Source organism: Dama dama, chromosome 8, assembly GCF_033118175.1.
Source record: "Dama dama isolate Ldn47 chromosome 8, ASM3311817v1, whole genome shotgun sequence".
Classification (NCBI taxonomy): domain Eukaryota; kingdom Metazoa; phylum Chordata; class Mammalia; order Artiodactyla; family Cervidae; genus Dama; species Dama dama.
Genome location: NC_083688.1, coordinates 16,630,833 through 16,653,908, shown reverse-complemented (window position 1 = coordinate 16,653,908; position 23,076 = coordinate 16,630,833). Strand labels below are relative to the sequence as shown.

Below are 23,076 nucleotides of genomic sequence, written 5' to 3'. Positions count from 1 at the left end.
ATGGGCTTTCCCTAGTGGCTCATATGGTAAAGAGCCTGCCAGTAACGCAGGAGACACCAGTTGGATCCCTGGGTCAGGAAGATCGCCTGGAGAGGGGTATGGCAGCCCACTCCAGTATTCTTGCCTGGAGAATCCCATGGACTGAGGGGCCTGGAGGGCTACAGTCCATGAGATTGCAAAAAGAGTTGAACAGAACTGAAGCAACTGAGCATGCACATACGCATGGTTAATCACACATACGGGGCTTCTGAGGTGGCTCAGTGATAAAGAATCCACCTCCCAATGCAGGAGACGTGAGTTCAATCCCCAGGTCAGGAATATCCCCTGGAGAAGGAAATGGCAACCCACTCCAATATTCTTGCCTGGGAATTCCCATGGACAGAGGAGCTTGGAGGGCTACGATGCATGGGGTCACAAAAGAGTCAGACACAACTTAGCAACTAAACAACAACAAACTACATACACGTGACACTATTTAGCCTTTTGAAATGACAGTGTCAGTCTATAGATGTTGACATGGAAAGATATCCACAATATATGGTCCAGGGAGAAAAGCAGATACTCGAACACTTTGTGATGCCATCTGCATGAATGGTTAATGGTAGAGTAGACCTATGATAGGAGTCATGCAATAGGGGTTGTGTCTGGTTTTGAATACTGTCATATTCCAGGACATGACACAGGGATTTACATATTCTAGGCCCTCAATAAATATTTGTTAAATATAATCAAAACTTTGTTAAAAACCTTGAAGGTTAATCCCCTACCTGTTAATAGTAGAACAGTGGGTGATTTTTTTTTCTTTTTTATTGTCTTTATTTTCTGTTGTTTTTCTGCAAGAAATATGCTGAGAAGAGGATTGACTGCTGCCTTCAGAATTACACTGTAATGAATATACACATTCCTCTGTAAGCACACACTGGGTTTTTAGGTCCCTGTTGTCTGTGTTGCTGCCTGAGAGAGCTGGAGGCCAGTGGAGGCTCTAATGAAGCTTTAGTGACTGCACTTTGTTCTTCTCAAGTTTGCCTCGCAGACAAGCTGGTGACTTTCTGATGTTAATCTACCAGATCCATGACCAGAGTGGGGGGAAAGTGCTTAAAAACTCAAAATTCTTAGAATTCTTCCTGAGGATTATAAAGCTGCATGAGGACATGAATTTCTGAATCCCATTCCACTATCCAGGCAATAAAGATAAGTTCATAACTATTGTGTCAAATGTCAAGTAAACATCAGATGGAAGAAGAGGAGTTTTGAAAGAATGCAAGTGGGTAAAAATTCTTTCTACTGCAGGAATCACAGAAATGGTAACACAATGATTATTCTCAAAGGCTGAAATAGAAACTTTCATCTCAATAAAACCCCTGAGCTTCCCAGATTAGAGAATGGCACAGAGTTCAGTATAAGCCCAAGTGAAAACATTTGAGATATTTTATGTGTATCTTTATTTTTATCCTGCTCTGACTAAAAAAAAATAGAGAGAAAACATTTAAGCTTGCTTGCAAAATACATTAATAAAATATTTTTTAAGAAGTCACAGATGCTATTAGGAAGAAGAGAGAATTAGCTTAGGAGAAATAATGTGAAGCCAGGGATAAGGTTGATACACAAAATGCTTGCAATGAAAGTTCTACACACTTGCTAGTTACGAGCCACAGTTTGACTCTGAGCTTCCTAGCAGCCCATGCAAAGAAAGAAACAAGACCAGCTGTTTTACTCAGGATGTCTGTGAGAATAAAAACAATCATGTGCTTAATTCCAAGACCAGAAAGGTATTTCTTCCATGTGTTTTCATAGGGAACAAGGGGTCCCATCGAACACACAGATCTGTCAGTGGAACACATGCTTCCATGCACTGAGCCCATCTTTTTGAATCCTTGATCCATCCCTCTGGGCAAGAGAAGTGCCAACCAGGATCTGGTCTGAGCAAGAAATGTTACGATAAGATTCATATTTAGTGGTCAGCTCATCTTACACCAGTCCCCCTGTGAACAGTGATCATGAAGTCACCGATGTCCATATGCCCAAACACATACATCCTAGATCTCATCAACTGGGGGACTAAGGGGCTGCTGAAAATGCACAGAATGAGACATATAGGTACAGAAGCAGGGAGTCCATGGTGAGTGCTGGCCCTCAGGTCCACCCCATGGACACAGCCGAGCTTCTATTTGATAGTCTGTAAAGTGGGAGAAGGCAATGGCACCCCACTCCAGTACTCTTGCCTGGAAAATCTCATGGACGGAGGAGCCTGGTAGGCTGCAGTCCATGGGGTCACGAAGAGTCAGACACGACTGAGCGACTTCACTTTTCACTTTTCACTTTCATGCGTTGGAGAAGGAAATGGCAACCCACTCCAGTGTTCTTGCCTGGAGAATCCCAGAGATGGGGGAGCCTGGTGGGCTGCTGTCTGTGGGGTCGCACAGAGTCAGACACGACTGAAGCGACTTGGCAGCAGCAGCAGCAAAGTGGAGCTTGTTCTGAGTCTTGACTGAGGAATGGAGATGACTCTTGTGAACACTGTCCTTTCATCCCCTCTGATCTCGTGGTGCTTGGCAGGGAAAGTGTGTCTGGTTGGTGAGATCTGTACATTCATGATGTCCTGGGGAGGTATGGTCTCATTCTACTTTTAGAGTTCCCTTTAGAGCTACTGTTAGAGCTTCCTGGCCACTCATAACCAGCATCATCCTACCGTAAAGCTGGATCTGGAGAGACTCAGGCTCAAGCTCCAAGTTGATACAACCACTTGGATTTTTTTCTCAGTCTTTTATTTTTTCAATATGGTAATACATTTAAATGAGACTTGGAAAATACAGAACAAAGTCACATACAGTTACACTATATATTACAATTATTGTTGAGTAGATAAATTAAGATTTTTTATTGGAATTTCAATATCAAGCTCTCAAAAATTAACAGAATGAATATACAGAGAAGTAGAAGGATATAGTAGACCTAAAAATCACCATGAACCAATTCAACATGATTAAGATTTATACAATTTTCCCGCAACAGTAGGATACAAACTCTATTCAAGTTCCCATATGCCAGGAGCCAACACACGAGACCCTACCCATGACAAGGCCATAAGGGAGAAAACCTGACGGGCAAGGCGGATCAGGTTTTCAGGGGTTTCGAAAAGGCCAGCTCACAAGATCCCACCCATGACAAGGTCATGAGGAGAAAGCCTGGCAGGCAAGGCAGATCAGGTTTTCAGGGATTTCGAAAAGCTGCCCCCGGCTCTCACCTTAAAGATGATATCTGTCTTTCTGATGCCTGCCTCAATGGACTACTCCCTAATTTCTCTGACACAGGCAGGAAGGCCTTCCCCGATCTCTTCCCAAATAAGAATCAATTTAGAACTTTAATCAATAAGTTTCCCAGGTGGTGGTATTTTATGAGATTATTCAGGGTGAAAGGAGTGTTTTAATTTAAACTCCTTTGCTGGTAGTTTGTTAGCCAAACGCATTTATGCCCTTGGTACTAATATGCATGATTGCTTATAATATCCTAATCATAAAATAGCATAAAGAACCTGATTATATAAAAGCCCTGATAGATATAGAGCCCTTTTAAGGGGTAAAGGAGTCCTATTAGAAAACATAAGAAAAATTATTCTATAGGTGGTTATTGGGTTGTGATTTGCTTGCTGTGTTTTTGCTTGCTGTATTTTTGCCTTTAATGTGCTAAGGTTGTGTTATAAAAACCATTGTTAATATAGTTAAAAATCTAGAGAAATAAGAACTTAGCCCTAGTGTGGTAACAATGAGATGGTTAATTGTCAGTCAGGAGTGCTGGGCAAGAGCTGCCTCACCAAAGTCGCAGAGTCAGTATGGGGTAAACTTCTTAGATAAACGCAACTGACAACTTTTGCAGAAAGATTAATTTTTGTATTAACAAGAATATAATTCTACTTTGTACTATTTCCCTATGACACTGTTACCTTTCAGTTAAGGTCACCATAAAAATGGAAAATAGGTTTACAATCACCTGACCCGCATAAAATGTTAATAGCCCCAAGGCCAGAAGATCATGTGCTAAGAATTACTATAGAATTAGAAAGCAAAAAAATCCTGCTTTTCCTAAAAATCAAAATAATGTAATGCTAATCCTGTGTAATCATGAGTAAGCATCTTGTACCTTGAAAACATTCTGTGAAAGGGTATAAAACCGGTTGTCAAAAAGTAAAACACAGACTTGGCCCTATCAAGGCTGGTCTCACGTGTCTTCTCTCTCTCTCACCGACGCCGTTCATCCTGAGGGTACCCCCTGGATCCTGTCGAGGCTGGACCCCGGCACCCATAGACTGTAAACTAGGAGACACTGGAACATATTCAGGGTGCAAGAATTTCATGGTCTAAAGGTGTCGAAATCCTACAGAGTCTGACCAGGTGGATTTTTAAAGGAAGACCAGGTTGAGTGGCTTTGAAGTCCTTGCAACACAGGTCAGCTGTTGGTCACTCCCTGCCCCACCGAGCCTCAGATGCGGACAGAGCCTCCTGGAGCCGTCTGGAAGCCATGGCCCCAGCAGTGGGTGCAGAAGCCCTCTTTGAGGGTCCAGGTCGAGGCTGAATTTTGCTAACACTGTGCTGAAGATGCATACGTGCAAGCCCTGCTCAGGGAGCTTGTCAGCTGCTCTTGGATGCCAACTAAGCAGGGTGGGCTGGTGTCCACGCTTCACCCAGATGTTCTTTCAGTTGTCGCTCTTGCGTCTTCTACCATGAACCCCTCAGTGGATGTGTGGGGGTGGGATGGGGTAGAATGGCTGAAATGTGGCTTGGGTACAGGTTTCTGCTGATGGAGGGGTGCCTCTGTGCCCCTCCCCCATCCACCCAGCCTGTGCATGTGTGCCCTGGGGGCCTGCCCACCACTCCCCCTGACACTGCTGTACCATCGTGGGCCCCGCAGGGGCACTACAGGGGCTTAAGTCAGAGTTTCTGGTTCAGTGTCCTCTCCCAGGCTTCTTAATGAACCTTCATTAGACCCTAGAGTTCAGGTAAGACTGAGATGCTTAACCCCCAGAAGAACACCAGCTATCCCAGAGATCTGCACTCCCAGTGCCCTGATGGGAACCGTGCTGGCCAGGAAGACCACAAAGGGGAGCAGAACATGCCACCCGAAAGTGTGCCACTTTGGTGTGTGGATTATTTTGAACTGAAGGCAGTTAAGACCCTGAAAACTTAGGAAAACCTTTTTACCTCTTCCTTAACTGCCTGAAAGGTGAACATGTTAGTCACTCAGTCTCGTCCAATTCTTTGTGACCCCATGGACTGTAGCCCACCAGGCTCCTCTGTCCAGGTGATTCTCCAGGCAAGAATACTGAAGTGGGTTGCCATTGTCCTTCTGACCCAGGATCTTCCTGACCCAGGGATCGAATCTTTTTGGCAGGCAGATTCTTTACTGTCTGAGCCATCAGGGAAGCCTAAGAGATTTTTAAAAGGAAGCCTGTACCAAAAAGACAGCTCTTACCAGAGATAACTTTTTTCTAATCTGAGAGACTTACCTGCATGGGTAATATCTGATGCCAACCATCTACTCTTCCCATCTTCCTGTGAATGGCCCTTGTCCCCCTGGGGTCAATGGCACTCCAGACCCCTAACCCTTTCCTCAGCTCAGGATGGCAGCAAAGCCTCAATTGGCCAACTGCCTTTGCATCTTCTGTCTTTGTGGGGCTCCAGGATGCACATAATTTGTTTTTCTCCTATTAATTTGTCATCTGTCAATTTAATTATTACACCAGCCAAAGAATCTAGAATGGAGGAAAAGAATCCTTTTCTTCCCCAACAATGAAGAGATGAAGTTCTAGCACAAGGGAGGGAGGGGAAGGAGGAAGGAAGAAAAGACTGGGATGAAAAAGAGGGAGAAGAGAAGAGAAAGAGGTGCCAGCAACTCAGTCAACATTACTCCTTGATTTCTAAATCAGCACTTTTCTATCACTCCTCTTCCCAAGCTCCACTTGAGCAAATACGTGTGCTAAGTCGCTTCAGTCGTGTCTGACTCTTTGTGACCCCATAGACTGTAGCCCACCAGGCTCCTCTGTCCATGGGATTCTCCAGGCAAGAATACTGGAGTGGGTTGTCATACCCTCCTCCAGGGGATCTTCCCAAGCCAGGGATCGAACCCCGGGTCTCCTGCGTCTCCTGCATTGCAGGCGAATTCATTACCACTGAGCCACTGGGAAGCTGAGCAAATATAAAGAAGCAAATTGTTTCAGAAATCCTAGTTTCACTTTACATCTCCATTGCTAAACCAGAGACATAATAACAAGCCTGTTTGTTTCATGATTTTTAGGACATGAACAGAGGGAAGGAAGAAATATTCTTGGCAGCTTATCTCTTTTTCTAAGGTCTTCGTAAGTTCCTGTTAATTTAAGACTGAACCTTTGCCAGGTAAATAACACAGGTAAAGATAAACTTCACTGGCCCTGGACTCTGACCTTTGTTGAACGCCCCGCCCCTTCTCCGATCTAGCCTCCATCTCACGGCTGGAAAGTTTGGAATTGTTACCTGTAAATTTTGAGCCAGAGAATAAATAGCTGAAGAGGCAGAGCATATTGATTTTAGACTAGTGAAAGTATAAAAACACCAGCACATTTGAGAGTTCCTGTCCAGTCAGCTGATAAGTTTTCCTCTCTTTCGCAAAAAGGTAACCAAATGGAGTCAATTTCCTTTCCATGTTCCTGGCAGGGCTCTTCTTACCGACTCTGCCACCTCCCAGCTTATGCCCACCCAGGCTGTGCTTTGCCAGTGTTGCACAGAACAATTTACTTAGACAAGAGTAATTTAAATAAGTATTTAATCCCTTGTTCTCCCTATTGTTGAGCACACCTATATTTCTCTTCTTGTTGGAAGGCTTCCTGTAACAATGATTTCAAAGACGGGCTGTATATGATAAAGGGGTTATATCCTTTATATACCTGATAATCTAGCTAGAGATCAAAATCTAGGCTCCAAGTTCTTTCTCTTTGATACTTTAAAAATATTATTCAACTGTTTTCTTAAATCCAGTGTTACTGTTTAGAAATTTGAAGTCAGTTGATTTTTGTTCCTTCCCCACCCCTCTGCTATCCTGTTGCCTGGAGCATAGAGATAATGGCTGGAGCTTTCGCTGCTAGTTTGAATCATGAGGACAAGATGGAGGAATAGTGATCCAGAATGAAACCTGTGTCTTCAAAGACCCAGTAAAACAGAGCTACAACGTCAGCCATGAACTATCCATCTTTAAACTTCTACAACAGAGAAAAATAAATGTTCATTATGTTTATGCCACTGTTATGTGTAGTCTGTGTCATTAGCAGCTAAAATGAATCTGATTTCATGTATTAAATCTGGCTAGTGCAGATTAAATCTGGCTAGATTAAATCTGCATTAGCTTATACTTTCCAGAAATCTGATTAATTTTCTCAGTGAGTTCCTGTTCACCAGATATCAGTTATCTTGGCTGGCAGCAGGTAAACATGAAAGGGACTGAAATTTTGGTTTTATCTTGAGCTCCCTCCTAGTGAGCTCAAGGAATATGAGTGGGCATGGGAATGGCCTCTGGCATGACAGTGTGAATTTGGCAACTCCCCATGTGCCACCACCCCCCCACCCCCATCAGGCAACTTGTGGGCACACTCTCCTGGCACTGCTCTTTTCAGGAGTGAGCCCTTGTGGTTGGAATGCCCTGGTCCTGCCAGGGGAAAGAAGGGACTGCTAGGCTGCAGGTCTACTTGTCTGTACTTCTGCCCTCAGCCTGATGTTACCATCTGGGGCTCTTTTCAGTGCCATGGGAGGCGGGGTGGGGGGAGGCTGGAGTTGGGCAATGATCTGGTGGGGAGAAAAGAACACATCACAAGGTGTCGATCACTCAGCCTATCCCTCTCCAGGGCACCCAGCTCTCATCTGGGAAGGGTTTCTGTGTCTCTCCCACACATGTGGCCTCCCCGCTGTGGCCTCCAGGAAGGTGGGGGCGGGGAGGGCACATCTAATGGTTTTTAGGTTTGTCTCTCCGTCTTCTTCAACCTCCCTCTTGCTTCCATATAGCACCTTCAGGTTTGTATTCACAGGAGTGTGCCAGCATCTCAGGCACATTAGCATCTTGTCAGCCCCACATTTTTTCATTGTACCGATCACCATCTGAAGCTGAGATTTATACATGTACTTGTTTATGGTCTTTCTCTCAAAACCTCCACTAGATCTGCAGCTCCACAAAGGTAGCAATTTTGCCTGTTCGCAGCTGTCTTCCCAGCAGCGGGCACAGTGCATGGTAGAGATGCTCGATAAACCCAGACTGTTGACGGAATCACTGAGCTGGTGCTGGAACACAATCTGATTCCAGCACAGGGATTCCTGCTCCATATCTTGTGCTTTTCCCACCTAAGTCCCTGGATCTCCTGGGCAAAGATGGTGTAGAGAGGCAAGAGGTCATATTAACTAAGACCCCAACAATGATATTGAGTCCTTCCCCAAACACTGGCTGAAATCACTGCTGGGTGATCAGACCTAGGGCCAGGCTCCTCTGTCCATGGAATCCTCACTGCTTGAGCTCAAGAAAGCTTTGTTTTAACTGAATGGACATACAAACTCTCCAGGAAGAGGTGTTTCAACATAATTATAAGGGGCAGGAAAAAGGGTAACTACAAGAGCAGTTTGGGGGTTATATGGTGAAGGAGAGAATTGAGTGCTAACGTGTTCTTGACCCAAAAGGGCCTTTGGTCTATACTGTGTCATAGAGGGCAGGTAAAGAGCCTTGACCAGCGCCGCCCTAGCCACTCATTTCCTGTGGCTATTTACACTTAATTAAAATGTAATAAAATCCAAAATTCAGTTTCTCAGTAGCACTAGCCAGATTTCAAGTGCTCCATAATAGCCACATATGGCTAGTAGCTATTGCACTGGACCGTTGTTGTTTAATTGCTTAGTCCTGTCCGACACTTCTGCGACCCCACGGCCTGGAGCCCACCAGGCTCCTCTCTCCACGAGATTTACCAGGCAAGAATACTGGAGTGGGTTGCCATTTCCTCCTCCAGGGGATCTTCCCAACCCAGGGATCAAACCTGCATCTCTGGCATTGCTGGCAGATTCTTTACCGCTGAACCACTTGGGAAGCCAACACTGGACAGTAGAGATAATATATAAAACAACTTTCATCATCACAGAATGTTCTATTGGACAAAGCTGACTTAGACCCTTAGAATGAAAGGAAATGCATTCCTACTGCTGACCTGGCCTGCTGACATTCTCTTGTCCTCCAGCCCATCCCGTCTCTAGCACACACATATATCGAAACAGCATCCCGTCCCCACAGACTTACTGCGCCACAGGGAGCAACACTATCTGCCTTTACTTCCAGGGTCCTGCAGGTCATAGGATTTATTGAAACGATGAGCCCTCAAAAAGTTTTTGTTCAAGGCTGAAGGCCCAAAAAGTGAGCCAAGGACCGAAGTAACAGAGGAGACCCCTGCTTCCCTTTTCTCACCTCAACCCTCTTCTCTGGTGCCCCGCCCCCCACACCACACCCCCGCCCCAAATTCCAAAGCAGCAGTCAGGGACAGTCCCGCCTCCAAAATTTCCTGTCCCCACACCAGGAGAACTCCTCAGAAATATCTGCTCCAGGTCTCAGAGCAGTCTTGCTTGTGAAGATACATTTGTTCACATGATCATTTTCTGTCTTACTCCACCTTCGACTCCTGCGCACTTAGCAGAAGTGTGAGCGGCTCACTCGTGTCTGACTCTATGTGACCCCATGGACTGTAGCCCACGGGGCTCCTCTGTCCGTGGAATTCTCCAGGCAAGAGTCCTGGAGAGGGTGGCCATGCCCTTCTCCAGTGCACCTAGTAGGCGTTCAGTAAATGTTGGATCAAGGGCTCAGTTTCCCCTTCTCTGCCGCCGGGGGACCGCGGGAGGCGCCACCCTTAGAGGGCTGGCGGGGGAGAAAGCCCCCGCCCAGTTCCCGGTTGAAGCCGGGCGATCCTGCCCTCGGGCCGGGGGTCGGGCGAGGCGCAGCCCTGGAGGCGTGTCCTCCCGGGCCCGGCGCCGCCGCCCCGAGAGGCGGGCAGCTGGTCCGGCAGGGCCGCAGCGGCCGCAGAGGTCGGGCGGCCGCGAGCATGGAGAGCGAGTTGGAGGCGCTGGCCGCCCGGCCCGAGAGCCCGGGCGAGCCGCCCTTCCATGCGCTGGTGGAGGCGGCGGGCGGCCGCGGGCAGGTGCTACTGGTGGGCGAGCTATGGGAGCGCGAGCAGAGCCGCGCGCTCCTGTGGGACTTCGCCCGAGCAGTGTTCCCGCCCCAGCAAGCCGCGGGCAAGCCGGGCGGCGGGGCCGCCGAGGGCGCGGGACCCGGGGCGCCCGGGGTGCCGAAAAGGCACGCGACCGGGGCGCGCGCCATCCGCTCCCCGCTCGTCTTCGTGCTGTGCCGCGCGTCGTCGCTGGCCGCCCGGGGGCCGCGGCGCCACCTGCGGGAGATGCTGCGGGATGTGCGAGGCCGGCGGCGGGCCGGCGCGGCGCTGGTCGGGGTGCTGGTGGCCGAGGCGGAGCCGGAGGACGCGGGGGCCCCGGAGCTGCGGCTGCTGGAGGCGCTGCTGCGCACGGTGTTCGGCCGCCAGGCGGGAGGCCCGGTGCAGGCGGCCGCCTACCGCCCCGGCCACCCGGCTTCCAGCCTGGCGGTTCAGGCGGCCGCCTGCAGGGCCCTGCAAGCCGCCGGGCCCTGGCGCCCAGGTGAGGGGGGCGCGAGGCCCGCGGGGCGCGGGCGGGCGGCGGCTGGACACCGCATTGGGAGCTCTTTAGGCCAGCGCCCCACCACCCCCGCCTCGTGGTACCCCGAGGTAAACTGAGGTCGGGAGAGAGGCGGTGCCTAGCCCTAGGCCTCCCAACTAGGGCGGAGTGGGGCCCTGGGCAAGGGGCCGAGGCTGTCCCGGGAGGACCCTGAGTGCATGCGAAATACAGGGTCTTGGGAAAGCCCAAGGGACAAGCAGAAGGCAGGGGAGGTTGGTAGAGAGAGGGATGGACGGCGCTGGGCAAAGATCTGGAAGTTTCCAGGAGGGGAAGGAGGGGGAGGAGACGGGAAAGCCTTGAGAAGCGCCAGTTTGAAGGTGAGAGGATCGCAGGACAGGGACCAGGGGGTTTCTGGTCTGGGAGCTTCTAGGACGCTCTCTGCTAGGGATGCAGAATGCGCTACGGATGCGATGGTGAAGCGCCGTGGGGTCAAAGGAACAAGGCAAGGAATAAATGCAGGGCACTAGGAAGTTGGGGGAAAAGGATGTGAGGGACTGAGGCACAGGCTTTCCCAGTCCTTCTTGACTGCCCACCGCGGTGTCTGCCTCTCTTCCCTCCCCACACTCCTAAGGAGAGCGGAGGGAAGTGGGGGTCTTTTCCCAGCCCCGGTGACTGCTGCCATCAGCAAAAGGGTGAGAATCTTCTCCATCCTGGTACACGAGGTCTTACAGAAGCTTTTCAGGGCCCCGAGATTAAAATACGGACGCTAAGTACAGCTGGACCTGGCAAAGCTAGGAAATGCCAGAGCGATCTTTGCACTTCTAGCATCCTTCTCCCACTCCTCTCTCCAGCACCTGCCGGCCTCCAAGCCTTCCAGCCTCTGCCAACCCTTCTTGCTACAGTTTCTTAAGATAGAGGCTGTATTCTGCCTCCCTGGGTATTCGTGTGTTAACCCAGCAACTGGGTGATGCCAGACTTAACAGGGGTGGGGATGGGTCTCCTTTTCCAGCAAGGAGACCTGGTACCCTTGATGTCACAGGCTTCGCTGCCAACTTGGCCAGCCTAGGTGAAGACCATCCCTTTCAGCTGTAGAGCCTGTCCTAAGCTCCCCCACCCCTTCCCACATCTATTCTGTTGAGTCTGTGAGAAAGCCAGCTAAATTTGAAACTCAGTGTGTAGCATCCTGAAAGACCTCCCCAGCATCCTGAAAGACATGAACAATGTCCCGAGGTGGATTGTCATTCAGATTGTTGCTGCCAGCACCTTTACTGACCTGGCCCCATGGGGAATATTTTCTGTTCCTTAGTGAATTTGTGCCTAGAAAATTATCTGAGCCCTTAGTTTCTTAGCGATCTACTATTCCCAGGGAACAACTTTTTAATTCCCCAGAGCCAAGCTTGCTCTGGCCTCCACTTTTTTTTTTTACATTGCAGTTTTATGAAAAGCGTTTTCTTCCATCCTCCTTTTCCTCTCACCATTCAGAAGTGGACTTCCTCCTCCGGAAAGCCTTCCCTGACCCATTCCCATTTGCAAGTTCACAAATGAAACCCCAGAACCCGCTTCTGCTCTCCAAGCTCTTACCACAGTGGTTTTGTCACTTTCCCTTGTGAGTTTCATCACCACTGTATTCCCATTTCCTGACACCCTGCTTGGCACACAGAATCCTTGCCTCCTTTTAAACCGGAACACTTAAAATCTTTTAACAGTTTGCGAGGGAATCATTCTCTATTGCATTAAAGTCAATTATACTTTCATCAAAACGTATTGAACATGAAACCTTTCATTAATGACTGAAGGTCATGGGTGTAATTATAACTCATTGTCCAGAAATTCCTTTCAGGCTTTTGCCATAGGCACAGCTGCTAAGGTTTTGCTAGTGATAGCAAAGTTTTCCAGTCTCTTCCCTCACTGTCTGGTGGCTATTCTTAGACTTTTAGGCTACCTGCCTCTTGCTAGTGCTTGTTTAGTCTGTGTATGCTTAATACAGCTGTCTTTTGGTTGCAAAACTAAGGACCCAATCTTATTAAATTGGGTACAAATTAAGAGTATATGGGCCCCACAGAAAGAATTATAAATAAGGATTTTCTGTTTTGGCTCTCTGGAGTCCTTTTTTAAAACTTCGTTCCAGTTGACCTGATTCCAGATGGTTAGGGATCCCCAGATAACTGAGGTGGTACTATAATAAGGAAACTCGAATCAACATGTAATTATTTTGTGTGTGATTATCAAAAAAGATTAATTCTGTTCCTATTAAGAAATAGTTTGATGGCTTTTTCAAGAATAGTTAAATGGCCATCATTTAAAAATACAAATAATAAATGTTGAAGAGGGTTTGGGGAAATGGGAACCGCTCACTACACTGTTGGTAGGAATGTAAAGTGGAGCAGCCACGATGGAAAACAGCATGGAGGTTCCTCAAAAAACTAAAAATAGAGTCACCACGTGATCCGGCAGCCCCACTCCTGGTCATATATCCAAAGAAAGCCATAATTCAAAAAGGTCCATACACCCCTATGTTCATAGCAGCACTGTTTACAATAGCCAAAACATGGAGACAACGTACGTGTCCACTGACGGATGGATAGAGAAGATGTGAGATATATATAGAAAATGAAATATTACTCAGCCATAACAAAGAATGAAATAATGTCATTTATATATATATAATGAAATACTACTCAGCCATAACAAAGAATGAAATAATGTCATTTACACATATATAATGAAAATTACTCAGCCATAACAAAGAATGAAATAATGTCATTTATATATATATAATGAAATATTACTCAGCCATAACAAAGAATGAAATAATGTCATTTATATATATATATAATGAAATATTACTCAGTCATAACAAAGAATAAAATAAAAAATGCAGCAACATGGACAGACTTAGAGATTATCTTACTGAGTGAATGAAGTAAGTCAGAAAGAGAAATATAAATATCATATGATATCACTTATATGTGGAATTTAAAATATGACACAAAAGAGCATATCTATAAAACAAGACTCGCAGAGATAGAGAACAGACTTGTGGCTGCCAAGGAGGAGGGGTCATAGGGAAGGAAAGGATTGAGAGCTTGGGATTAGCAGATGCAAACTAGTATATAAAGGAGGGATAAACAGCAAAGTCCTACTGTATAGCACTGGGAGCTATATTCAATATCCTTTCATAAACAGAAATGGAAAAGAATATATTTTTTAAATGTCTGTATGTGTATAACTCAGTCACTTTGTGGCACAGCAGAAATTAGCACAACATTGTAAGTCAACTATACTTCAATAAAATTTTAAAGACTTATTTGAACTAAAAAATCGAGGGAGGAGGTTTATGGCTCCTTAAATTTTTTCTTTGGTGCTATATAATTGTAATTAACTTCACATCATTTTTGTTACTGTAGTTTCTCCAATGTGGTACCTACATAGGGTTTCTGTGAGAATGAAGTAATATCAATATTTATAAAAACAATTGGGTTTTGTTGTTGTTGTTGTTAAGTTCAAAAACCCTACCCCCTTTTGCAAATTAGAATCTTTTTTTTTTTTTTTAATTAGTTGAAACTAGGACAGTTGACAGCTGAAACTTTGGTTGCTGAACTGAAAATTCTCTCAGTTGCATCAAGAATCATCTGACCCACGGCCTCTGAGACTTTGTGTTCTTTCTAGCAGAAGGAGCCTGGGAGAGACCAGGCCTTCCACCCCTGCTGGCGTGCTTTTCCTGGGGTCCCTGGAGCCGGCGGAAGGACCCAGATACCAGCTCCCGCAGTGGTCCAGCTCAGGGTGAGTGTGTCGCCTTCCTGGCCTCCTGAACCCTGAGAAGGGGCTCGGGGTTACAGTCAGGTGCTCACAGGGACCGGAGGGATGGAGTGGACCAACGTCCATGAAGCGGGAAGGGGGGCGGGGGGTGTAGGGGGATGGGGTGGGGTGGAGTCTCCGCCTAAGGAAGGCCGTGTGGGCGGGGCCGTAAGGCAGATGTCAGACTTGCCAGATGGGGCACCTGAAGCCAAAAGCATTGTTCCCTGCCTTGCCCCACCCCCGCACCCCTGCCCCCCACCAACGAAGGATCCTGGGAGGTTCCTCAGAGCAAGTGACTTTTGAGCTAAGGTTTGGGGGATTTTCTTAGCTGGAAACGGGAAAGCTTTGGAGAGGGAGCACCATGAACCAAGGCTTGACAGCGTGATGTCAAGCTCAGAAAACGGACCCCTGCCCAGAGGGCCCGGCGGGTGGGGGGAGGGGTGAGATAAATGCATAAGAGGATGGGTGAGGGCCGAGGTTGAAGAAGAGAGTCAGAACCCTGGACCCAGGTCTCTGAGGAATTGGGTACCACTGGCGACTTCTGAGCAAAGACGCGCAGATGTGGGTGTTAAAGAGGTGGCTGGGCTGCAGGGGCAGGGAGGGACCAGAGGCAGAGCCCAGCTAAGAGGAACCTGCATGCTGCTGCAGCGCTGGGGCCCCTGCCTCGCAGGCTGTCACCTCCGGGAGGCCCTGAAATTGCCTCCTCGCCCAGGCTCTGTCACTCATGGCGGCTGTTCCTTCCATCAGCAAGAGAATCTCCAGCCTCCTGTAACATAATGTAATCACAGGAGGGACAACCCATCACCTTTGGCACAAAGGGAAATCAATGGCCTGACTATCTCATCATATTCACAGGTCCCACGCACACACAAAGGAGGGGATTATGCAGGATAAGTGCCCCAAGGAGTGGGAAACTTGCTGTCTTAGAATTCCGCCCACACAATCTGAAAGCTTAAAAAATACAAAAGGAGAAACACAAATATTAAAAAGTCATTCGTTTAATTCCCTCTCTCAAAGGTAACTATAATTTGGATAGACTACTCTGTCTGTCTCCCTAGCTACCTATTTATAGCACCTTGTACTATTTACATTTTAATAAATTCACTTCTATATTATAGATAAATCATCTGCAAAATGCATCACATATTTAAAATATTTAATTACAAAAATGTTAACTTCAATCTCTGCATCATTTTGGATGTATCTTGAAATTAAAGGGAAAGAAAGTGAAGGAATCATAAACAACTTTATGTAAGTATTTGATCACTTCCCTCTGTAGCATAGAACAGATTGTTTAGTCTCAGAAGTAGAAGTGAATATATTAAGATGCAAATTGCATGTACAGACCATATGTATACATTTATAATGTAGATTATAAATAGTAGATTATACATACATACATATACTGTTTGAGAGTCTGCTTTCTTCATCAATAACATAGTGTGACTGTGCAATATTCCACAGCAACAATTACATGTCAGCATCTTTCATCTTCTTTTTTCTTTGAGGTAATCATAGATTCACACACAGTTGGAAGAGACCATGTGAAGAGTTTCTATGTACATCTTGCCCAGTTTTCCCCTATGGTAACTTCTTGCAAAACAATAGGATAATATGGACAACCTGGATATGGACACTGAAACAATCCACAGGCCTTATTCAGATCTCCCTAATTCTACTTGCATTTGTGCATGTGTTTAGTCTTAGGGAATTTTATACATCATTTTTAATGCCTGAATCCCATCATATGACTGAGTAAGTGATAGTTTACTCAGCCAATCCCTTTGTCAGACGTCATATCAATTAGGGTGCTCTCAGCTCCGGGTGAAGAAACCATGATGCAAACTAGTATCAACAGCCAGGGAATTCATTATCTCACCTAAAAGACAGTCTAGAGATGGAATCAGCTTCAGGGCTCATTGATTCAGGGGCCCAGCGACCCCATCAAGGACCTAGGCTCTTTCCTTGTCTCTGCCGGGCTGTCCATGCTGTTTCATCTGTAGGCTGGTAGCAAGATGGCTGGAGCAGTTTGACCACTGCTGGTGCTATGCTGCTGCTAAGTCGCTTTAGTCGTGTCCGACTCTTTGCAACCCCTGGACTGTAACCTGCCAGGCTCCTCTCTCTATGGGATTCTCCAGGCTAGAATACTGGAATGGGTCGCCATGCCCTCCTCCAGGAGATCTTCCTGACCCAGGGATTGAGCTCAGTCTCCTGTCTCCTGCCCTGCAGGCAGATTCTTGACTGCTGAGCCACCACCACTGGGAATTCTAATTATTCCTAATTATTTCCTTAGGATAAAATCCTAGAAGTGGAATTGCTGGGTCAAAGGGTATGTACCTTTTTAAGGTTTTTGCTACGTATTTTGTTGGGTTTTTAAAGTAGATAGTTACTGGGGCCGACTTCGCTTTCATTCCCAGCGTACCCACTCAGAAACTTGGTCCTCTCACTGGGTGATTCCTTCTCTTGTGTTCCAGGTGACCTCCAGGACTCTGAGGAGGAGCTGGTACTGATGGCAGTATATCCCAATGGAGATTGCGAGGACCCCGGAAAGGGGTCAAAACCCTGTGACAGAGTTGTCTCTGCTCCCACTGAGCCCACCGGAGACTTGAGATGAAGGCTGGACCCTGGCTGCCCCAGCTCTAACCTGCAAACTTGGAGCTGGCTCTTCTCACTGAGTCGCCCTGCCTCCATGTTGACCTTGGGATGCTGGTAACTACAAGCCCCTACCTTCCAGATGCTGTTGTATTGACATGTTACCAGCCAGGCAGTGAGACTTACGAAGCTAAGTAGGACCTAGGAAAATGTATCCTCTGGGAACCTGCCCCCCACCTCGCATCTGCTCATTCACTGGTCACAGTGGGGTTATTATTTCTTTCTGTGCCTCGGTTTCTCTATGCCATTGAGACAGCTATGGGCTTTGAGGTCCTGTGGTGCTGTGGCATCCTGTCATTGTTTGCATGAGCATCCATCATTTTGAGAGCAGCTGGACCAGAAATCATCAGATCTGTGAGAGGAGCCCTGGACCTGTCACTCAACCTTTAGGGCTTCTAGTTCTCAAACACGTAGGAGCGCTACCAACCCAGTGACTCTCAACCAGGGGCCAGGTTACCCCTCCAGGCAGCACTGGAAACTGTATTGTGTGTGTGTGTGTGTGTGTGTACTGGGAGCGTCACTGCGACTATGGGGCACCCCTGGAATTTAGTGGGCACCTCACAGTGTACGGGACAATCTCCAATGGTGCAAAATTGTTCCAGTAAAAATGCTGATCGTGGCAACTTTGAGAAACGCTAGGTGAGACTATCTCCTCCCAATTAAATTCTAGGAAGAGTCCCCAGAGCAGAGAGAATTGGGTTTCCCAGGGCTTTGGCTCCCAGAGCAAGCCAGAATAAAGACGCACTGCCACCCTGGGGGGCCTCTGGGGCCAGAGCCAAGATGGTCCATGTGCTACAGGCCCAGAGCGTAAGTAGTTTTGCGCATCTTTCTTCTCCACGTTGACATTGACTTTCTGTGCCAAGTTCTTTGAGAATAAAGATGCTGGGAACTGACCATGTCACCAAACAGAAGGAAAGTTAGCGGTAGGAATTACAAGAGCATAGGATTTGTTTTGGATCTCAGATTCGGTCCTAACACAAGATCAAAGCTGATGAAGCCCAGAGGTGCCAAGTTCCAGAATCCTTTTTTCTCTGCTTATGAGTCCATCAGAGTCAGTGATGTTCCCTTAAAAGTCAGGAAGACCATCTGTGTTTACTCAGAGAGGGAACTCTGTATTACCTCCCTTGTCCCCTCACCTGCCCCTGGGGAAATCCAGTCTTTAGAATGGCAAGGAGAGCTCTGATTTTCCCAAGTAGAGAGCACTATCTGTGGGAAGCAGCTAAATGCATTCATTCATGCATGATTCATTCAGCAGACATGCAGTTGTGACTGCTATTTGCCCAGCACTCTGCAAGATGCTGCATAACTTGTGTTAGTTATTTCAGCTCTTGCTATGATGGCAAACAAACATGGAATGGGAAACCTGCGGCCCAGGAGCTCTTTGATGTTAAGGAAGAGGCCTTTCTGCTCCAGGCCTCCTGTTTATTCTAACAGGGAGCCTAATCCATATCGGACTTCGCAAGTGACACTAGCGGTAAAGACTCCACCTGCCAATGCAGAAGAGGCAGTTTCGATCCCTGGGTCAGGAAGATCCCCTGGAGGAGGGCACGACAACCCACTCCTGTATTCTTGCCTGGTAAAAGTCCAGAGGGTCAGAAAGAGTTGGACATGACTGAGCATACACACACAATCCATTTCAGTGTGAGGGCAGGTAGGATGACGGGAAGGACCCAGCTGACTTCCCCACACAAGAATGGATCAGTGAACTGCTGTTGGTTTTGTTTTAAAACAAGGAGCCTCATTCCTTCAACCATGGCCACCTCCTGGGAAGAGAGGAAGCGGGAGAGGAGCCTACGTCCCCCTGTCACCCAAGTCCTCCAGCCGTGCAAGCTGTCCGCCTGCACCGCCCTGCAAGCTGGATCCAGAGTTGCAGGCAGACCAATTTCTACATCAATATTATCTCGACTGGAGGCTAAGATTGCAGAGGCCTCTACGGTATTTAGCAGGGCCCAGAATGGTGTGTCTCAGTTAATCCAGAGGGAGTTCAGACCAGTGCAGTCAGCAGAGATGCTGAGACAGCGGCCACGTTTATTGGTGCATTTGTGCAACAACAGGAGTGGCTGGTTCCAGTGCTGGTATTGGAACAGTCTTCTGCAGCCTCATCGTTAATTATGCCAGAAACCCTTTTCTGAAGCAACAGCTGTTCTCGTATGATATCCTGGAATTTTTTCTTTTTTTTGGCCAAACCACATGGCATGTGGGATCTTAGTTTCCAGACCAGGGATTGAACCCACACCCCCTGCACTGCAAGGCGGAGACTTTACCACTGGACTGCCAGGGAAGTCCCTGATGATTGCTTTCTTGAATTTTGTTTGCCGTGTAACAGAAATTATTGCTTGAAATGTTGGCATTCGTATTAATTATGGATGTAATTCTGTATATCTTACTGTGACTCTGAAAACTGTAGTGCTGGTGTCAGGGAAATGTACATTATTTCCAAAGTCATTTCGTTAAAGATGAAAACTTTAAAAAATAAAAAGGAATTAAAATGGGAAGGCTGGTGATTTTGAAGCTGCTATATATTTCTATTTCTCTGTTAATCTGTTCGTAATAATTTGAAGTTTTTTTTATTTGGTGGAGGGAGGGAGCTTTTTTAAGTTAGGAAATTGTCTAAGGCAGAAGTCACAAGACAGCAGCCTCTGCTGTGTTTAAAAATCTTTTGTAGGGATTGCCCTGGTAGTCCAGTGATTAAGACTCCACCTTCTAATGTAGGGGATGTGGGTTTGATCCAAAGTAAGATAGCAACTGAACCCATGCACCGCAAAGAAGAGTCTGCCACTACTGAGACCCACAAGTAAGTTTGCACACCTCTGGTGTGAAGGGTGGTTTGGTGGTGCTCAGTCGCTTCAGTCACGTCCGACCCTCTGCAACCCCATGGACCATAGCCCACCAGGCTCCTCTGTCCATGAGATTTCCCAGGCAAGAATACTGGAGTGGATGCCATTCCCTTCTCCAGGAGATCTTCCAGACCAAGGGATCAAACCCAGGTCTCCTCCATCTCCTGCACTGTAGGTGGATTCTTTACCGCTGAGTCACCGGGGAAGCCCAAAAAATCTTTCTTTACTGAGATTTGGGTTCTGCCTCCCAAATGTTAAATGGGACTGAGACCCACCTTTGCTTCCTTCAGGCAGGGTCTCCTCCCCTCCCCACTCCATGGTCCCTGCTTGGAAGGCCTGGCCCGCCTTCTCTGCCATCTCGAGAAATTGCTAAGACAAGCCCCGTCCTTTCAGGAAGACAGTAGAGTTGGGCCCCAGAGGGATGCCCTTGACGGTGAGTCTCTTCTCTAAGGACCCTTCACAAGGCGCAAAGGTCGGGTTGGGCCTGTCGGAGGGGACAATTAGAACAACAGTACCAGGAGCCATTGGCGAGGGGCCTCCGTTCAGCTCCCAGTGTGGACTCTTGGGGGCCAGTCTTTCTAATATGGCAATGGTTGTGCTACTTCTGACTTGAATCAAGAATTCCTAATAGCTAATAAAATCAACCCCTACCTCATTGATGTCTAGTCAAAAACAAAACGGATCTTCCCCTTTATTCTCATAAAATGTTTCTTGAAGGAACCCTTGAGAGCAGGGCGTCTGGGTGAATGGCAGGACCTCTGGAATCATCTGGCCTGAAAATCCCCCAGTCCTGGCCTGGGTGACATGTCCACGACCACATTGGTTGGGATTGGAAAACCGGCAGCTGGAAAGTATTAGTAAATATTTTAAAAGAGACTGCTTTTTTTTTTTTTAAAGTTGGCATTTAGCTTGGTATTTATTAGGGTGTGTGTCTGCACACGCGAATATTTAACAGGCCAGACAGCCTAACGGAGTCTCAGAGAACCCTTTATACTACGTGCGTCACGGTTTCCTCTCAAAGCATTTGTCTACAAGAGGACTCTGCACAGGGGTCCCTTGGTGATCAAACCACAGGCTTAAGGCAAATTGCAAAGGGGCCAGGGGCTGAGGCCCCCAAACCTGTAGTCTAAACAAGCCTGTCTCACCCAGGACAGACCACCTAGGACCCCACATGCCTGGAGAAGGTTGACGGTGGCCACGTTAACCTGAAAGCCATCCATACTGTAGCGGATCCCCACTGCAGGGCTGTTCCTGCGGTCAGGAGGCCGCACTTTGTCCTGTTTGGGAGGCAAACACAGCCCACACAGTGGAGGAAGCCAGTTATTTCAGAGGAAGCCGCTTATTTAGTACTCGAGTCCTGCATAACCCCCTTGTGACCCGGTTTTGTGTGTAAGTGGCTCAAGGATTGGGACAGAAGTGGAAGCTGCCCTGGGCAGCCTGCCACATGATTACGTGTGGAAAATTCAGGGGGAAACAGGGTACAAGGCAGGAGTGATGCCCAGGATCCCACATGTATCCCTGAAGCCTTTGGTCCCTGGGCCGGGACCCTCCGGTTGCCTTCTATCTGGGGCTGCCTAATTGGAGCAGGGGCTTCACTAGTGGCTCCGTGGTAAAGAATCCGCCTGCATTGCAGGAGACGTGGGTTTGATCCCTGGGTTGTGAGCAGCCCCTGGAGAAGGGTGTGGCTACCCACTCCAGTAATCTTGCCTGGTGGATCCCATGGGCAGAGGAGCCTGGTGGGCTACAGTCCATGGGGTCGCAAAGAGTCAGACACGACTGAACGACTAACACACACATACAATGTGGAGCAGAGGCAGAGACTGAGCCAAGCTGTGGTTCACAGAGATCTCGGAATTCGACTCCGAGGGACCATGGTATGTGACTGACCGGGCACTGAGACCTCTGTGGGACCAGGGCTTTGACAAGAGCGTGAATCTTGTCTGGCTTCCTCCCTGGGCTGCCCAGTCCCAGCCAGGCCTCCTCCTGCAAGTACAGACCAGTGCATTTCCGAGACAGAAATTCAGATTTTAAGTCTTAAGTCATGCTTGTGACTGTCCTGCTCTGCATTTATTTGGAGTAATTAGGGGCTTAGCTTACTCCTTGTGACCAAGCCGTCATAACGAGTCCTGGTGGCAGAAACCAGGCCTTTGTCTTGTCACAGGAGTTCTTTCTCTTCCTCACTGGTTGACAAGGTCTTCTCAGAGCAGGGTGTGGCCTCAGATCACTGCCCCAACCCCAGAAGGTCTCCAGCCTGACCACCCTGACCCTCCCCCGTCCCAGAGGCACTGCCCTCTCCAGAACTCCTAGCTGCCACGGCAGTCACTCCCAGCCCCTTAACCCCAGAGAGAGGCGGGTCTCGTGTTCAGCTTCTGTCCCCTGGTCTGGTCTGGTCCTGCTGGTGCCACCACAAGGAGCAGCCATGACTATGAAGTAAGGCAAAGGGCCTGGCCGGAATCCAAGGGCAGAGGGACTGAGGCCTTTGGGTGAGTCTAGACCAGCTTGTCTCAGGAGAACCTACAGGCACATATGTAGCTTCAGCTTTTCTAGTAGCCATATTGTAAAAAAAAGATTAAAAGAAACAGGGGAAATAATTTAAATAACATTTTATTTAGCTCAGTATGTCCAAAATAGTATCATTCCAACTGCAAATATTTTTTAATACATTTTAATGAGACATTTTGCATCTTTGAAATCCCAGTGAGAATTTTACACTTCAGATATTAAGTTTTTATTCAAAATACTTAATCTATATTTAGATTGTATTAAATTTACAGTTGCAAAAATAGATTTACATCTTCAGATTGTTCCACCATACCCTTACAAATTGTCCAGTGATGGAACTGGGTGTCCGTTTTTAAATTTCAATGGAAAAAAATTGCAATTTAATTTAAAATCAGTTCCTGGGTTGCACTAACCACATTTCAAGTGGCCACCTGGGGCTAGTAGCCATCCGATAGAACAGCCAGAGTGCAGGAGACCTCTCCTGAGGGTTCACTGTGACTCCTCCCACCCCTGGCCACTAGCCCAGAGCTGGCTCGTCGTCTTAGACCTTTCATTCTCTCAACCACCCTAGCCCCCACTCCGGACCCTATACCCCCCATGCC

The 23,076-nt window shown here is 47.6% G+C and overlaps 1 protein-coding gene across 2 annotated transcripts; it reads left to right on the top strand.

Moving 5' to 3' along the window:
- Positions 1–10,084: 10,084 nt before the first annotated feature.
- Positions 10,085–19,630, top strand: C8H2orf72 (chromosome 8 C2orf72 homolog). 2 transcript variants are annotated; one of them, XR_009693846.1, is made up of 4 exons: positions 10,085–10,688; positions 14,355–14,468; positions 16,958–17,192; positions 18,869–19,630. XR_009693846.1 is itself a non-coding variant. In XM_061148529.1 (3 exons), the coding sequence occupies exons 1-3, from the start codon at positions 10,085–10,087 to the stop codon at positions 17,095–17,097; spliced, it is 858 nt and encodes a 285-aa protein (XP_061004512.1). In that variant the 3' UTR covers positions 17,098–19,630. The 2 variants fall into 2 exon arrangements, 1 of the variants encoding a protein (XP_061004512.1); XM_061148529.1 differs by having other exon boundaries at positions 16,958–19,630.
- Positions 19,631–23,076: the final 3,446 nt, after the last annotated feature.

Bases quoted from the DNA above. Each gene is read 5' to 3' on its own strand.
- C8H2orf72 (XM_061148529.1), top strand. From the start codon at position 10,085: ATGGAGAGCGAGTTGGAGGCGCTGGCCGCCCGGCCCGAGAGCCCGGGC. The intron at 10,689-14,354 runs GTGAGGGGGGCG...TGTTCTTTCTAG, and splicing joins CGCCGGGCCCTGGCGCCCAG to CAGAAGGAGCCTGGGAGAGA. The intron at 14,469-16,957 runs GTGAGTGTGTCG...CTTGTGTTCCAG, and splicing joins CCGCAGTGGTCCAGCTCAGG to GTGACCTCCAGGACTCTGAG.